The 3,641-nt window shown below is 55.5% G+C and overlaps 1 protein-coding gene across 1 annotated transcript in view; it reads right to left on the bottom strand.

Annotated features, from left to right (window-relative positions):
• Nucleotides 1–83: 83 nt before the first annotated feature.
• The window catches only part of DUOX1 (dual oxidase 1), a 35,021-nt gene continuing 31,463 nt past the window's right edge, over nucleotides 84–3,641 (bottom strand). The window contains exons 28-32 of the mRNA XM_010847775.1: nucleotides 3,595–3,641; nucleotides 3,188–3,346; nucleotides 1,719–1,874; nucleotides 1,447–1,575; nucleotides 84–909 (exon numbers count right to left, since the gene is read on the bottom strand). Coding sequence (XP_010846077.1) covers nucleotides 787–909; nucleotides 1,447–1,575; nucleotides 1,719–1,874; nucleotides 3,188–3,346; nucleotides 3,595–3,641 — 614 coding nt within the window. The 3' untranslated portion in view covers nucleotides 84–786. The remainder of the gene's footprint in view (nucleotides 910–1,446; nucleotides 1,576–1,718; nucleotides 1,875–3,187; nucleotides 3,347–3,594) is intronic.

The raw sequence follows: 3,641 nt of genomic DNA, 5'->3' as shown, positions 1-3,641 counted from the left end.
GGAGAAGGAAATGGCAACCCACTCCAGTGTTCTTGCCTGGAGAATCCCAGGGACGGGGGAGCCTGGTGGGCTGCTGTCTTTGGGGTCGCACAGAGTCGGACGCGACTGAAGTGACTTAGCAGTAGCAGTAGGGCAGAAAAGTGGTTTATTTATAAAAGAGACTATTAGAGCAGGAAGAGGGGAGGAGAGCGGAGGAGCACCCAGACATGTTGGGCCAGGTTCTGACGACAGTACGTGTTTAAAAACTTGGGGAAAAGATCAATTGTACTGTTGGAATGGGGTCCTTAGGGGGGCATTCCTGTAAATTGCTCTCTGTGGCTCTACCCTCTCTAAGGCATTTTCCAGCCCTTTGACAGTGGAGAGCTCAGAGGAGTGGAGATTTGGGTGGGGGGTAGGGGTTTTAGGATGCCAGAATCTATATGTGCTCCCACTTCATTCCTAAACTCACAGCCCTCTACACACACACACAATTTGTCTGTTCAAGCCTTTTGATTTTTTTCCTTATTTTGGAAGAAGAGGTGTCACTTAGTCACAAAACAATAATAGATCTCCTAGCTCCCAACTTTTAGTCCCTACACAGTGCCTTGCATTTCTCCAGGCTGAGACATTCTGGGCCTGGGAGTCCATGAACCCACATGGGGTGACTGACCATGGCCACCTGGACCGAGGTTGGGAGGTAGAAATGGGGAGATGGCTGAGGAAGCCAGAAACAAGAAATCTGGAGGTGACGTGTCAGGCCGAACCTCTGCTCAGCTAGACAGTGGGCAGAGCCCCTGGGCAGGAAGCCTAGAAGTTCTCATAATGGTGGGAGAAATGAGTCCTGTCCTGCCTGTTGATGAGCTGACAAGCCTTTTCTACATTCTTGGTCATGCCAGGGGGGCCGCAGCTGAACACCCCAATCTTCCGGACCTGTTGGAGAAAGAAGTGAAGGCCAGCTCAGTAGTCACTGTCCAACTCAGTGTCTAACTCCATGTTCATGTGAAAGACCAGCAGGAGTCCTTGGTGAGGACTCATTCCATGATCCTGTGAAGGTTTACTCCATACTGTGCACGGTGAGGGCTGGCTCAGGGTTTATAAATCTCACCGAGTTTTGGAAGACTTGTTCTCTGTGAGGCCAGCCTTGACTCTTTTCCAAGGCATTTGCTAGCCCAGTGTTTGTCTGGATAGTATTAATGGTAAGGGTAGCTCTGAGTTTATGGTGAGGACCAGCTCCACCACTGAGCCCTTCCTTCGAGACAAGGCATCATAGCTTCAGAAGTAGCAAGTCCCTGCTGCCTGCTTCCTCCCTTGGCCCTTGAGTGGCCTGCATCTCTCCCTTTCCATTCCATCACCCCACCAGACTCCTCAGGGATGGGTCCTCCTCCCTTTATGGAGCAGGTTTGGGAGCTTTGCTCAGGCCTCAAATGATGAAGGTGAAGAAAACCTGAATGTGGGGTGGGAACTGACCTGTGGATGGACCTTCTGCAGAGAGTTGAAGAATGCCTCGAAGGGGGGGCGGCCAAAGTGGGTGACAGAGCGCAAGCCTGTGAACAGACTCCGGTTCAGCACCTTCTGGAAGTGCCGCTCACAGATGTACTGGGGGAGGAAGCAGAGGAGGAAGGTCACAGCCAGCAGACTCGGTCAGCTTCTCGTCCAGAGGCTGGTCCGCCCACCCACCTTGGCCATCCTGGCTTGCCCTGCCCACCCACAGAGCCACTCCTTGGTTGGCCCTGACACACCAGCATGGTGGTCCTGAGGTCGAACTTCTCAGCCAGCTGGGTGATATAGATGTGTACAGACACGAGGTCCTGGCGGTCATTCTCCTCCACCTCCCGGATGATGTCAGCCAGCCACTCAAACTGCCGTTGGGTCCGAGTCACCCAAATGAAGTAGATCTGGGAACACAGGGCTGGAGCTTAGGACCCAGCTCATCTCAGAGTCCCTACCTCCCAGGAATCGCCACTCCTGGTCTCAGAGCAGCTTGTGCCTCTCCCCCGGCAGCCAGAGGAGGTGAGTGTATGGGGCCATGCTCTGAGGTGGGAGACAGAGTTGCCCTAGGACACGGAGAAGTGAAAGTGAGCAATAGCCTGGGGCCGTTGAGAAAGGACCCCTGTCAAGTGAGCTGAAGGTCTGGTGGGGTGGGAGGCAGCCTGCCCTTCCACTCAGTCCAGTGGGCCCTGTTCAACCTGCTAGGCTCCCAACCTACAGGCTGCCCGAGGGGAGAGGGACCCAATAAGGGGTGCGTCACAGAACGGCCTCTGGGAAGACTGACTTGGCTGCCTGGAGTGGATGGGCATGGGCTCAAAGAGAGACCAGGGAGGACTTCCCTGTGGTCCGGTGGCTAAGACTCCATGCTCCTAATACAGGGGGCCCAGTTTTGATCGCTGATCAGGAAACTGGCTCCCACATGCTGCAACTGAGTTCTCAAGCTGCAACTAAGACCTGGTATAGCCAAATAAATAAATGGGTCCCTGAGGGACCCATCTCCAGCTTCTGATAGGAAGAAATGGGGCTGTGTGAGTTAAGAAGCAGAGACAGCTGGCACAAACAGGGAAGCCAGGTAGCTGTCTGTCACCCTCCGAGTGCTGACAGCATACAGGCTGGGCCTCTGCCCGCTGCATTCTTGCACCCCTGACTCACCTGCCGGGCCCAGAGAGACAAGCAGGGGCCTGCCACCAGGGCTAGGCTCAGGTGAAGGGGCCTGGTGTGGAGGGGCCTGAGGGCCTGGGCTGTGTTCCTGGAGCCGACCAGGCCCACCAGCCCTGCCTTGCAGCCTCTCCTCCTCTTCCTCTTGAGAGCAGGGCCGGTTTCACCGGTGCCCCACCCCAAGTGTTCCCTTCCCTCTCCCCACCCAACAGTGCTTGAGGGGCGGGCCCCCTCTCCATCCCTGGCTGGAGGGACTCTCAGAAGCAGATTCTATGTGGGGCACCGCATAACTGAGGGCAGAGCCTGCAGGCATCAGCAAAACCACTCTGTCCTTTAGGGTCTAGGAACAGTCCGACTGTGCTGTATGCTGCAGTCCATGGGGTCGCAAAGAGTCGGACACGACTGAGCTACTGAACAACAACAATATCCTGACTCTCTTGGGTCAGGCCAGCTCAGCCTTGCCTAGAACAGGGAGGCCAAGAACAGAGGCAGGGGACAGGCACAGATGGACACAGTGACAGGGAGCAGGGGACCACAGCTGGTGGGAGGAGGGGCCACTCACCTTCTTACAGAACACTTGGCAGCTGACTGATGACTTGAAGACCAGGTCTTTGAGGATGGAGGCAAAGGGGGTGACCCCAATGCCCCCTCCCACCAGCACTGACACCTCAAACTTATGCCACTCCTGGTGGCCCTCTCCAAATGGCCCATCGAGGTACAGCTGCAGGAAAGGGTTAGAGTTAAAGGGTTAGAGTTGAGTTCGGCTACCACCACAGTTCTGAAGCCAGAAATGGGAGGCAGAGAAGTGCAGGTAGGTTTATGGAATGAGGGAGCAGTGGGAGCCTTGAAGCATCATCTGGAAGAATCAGTCTCTCAAGGAGGAACACAGTGGGGAGTCTGGTGCCGCAGAACCAACGCCTACTAAGGGGATGTGGGAGCATGTGGTACACCTCGCCTGGGTCTGGGCACCTTTGGATATTTGGCACAGCTGTCATCCGTCGGGGGTGAGTAGATCT

Source organism: Bison bison, unplaced genomic scaffold (assembly GCF_000754665.1).
Source record: "Bison bison bison isolate TAMUID 2011002044 unplaced genomic scaffold, Bison_UMD1.0 scf7180017864254, whole genome shotgun sequence".
NCBI lineage: Eukaryota > Metazoa > Chordata > Mammalia > Artiodactyla > Bovidae > Bison > Bison bison.
This window is presented reverse-complemented; position numbering and strand designations above follow the sequence as displayed.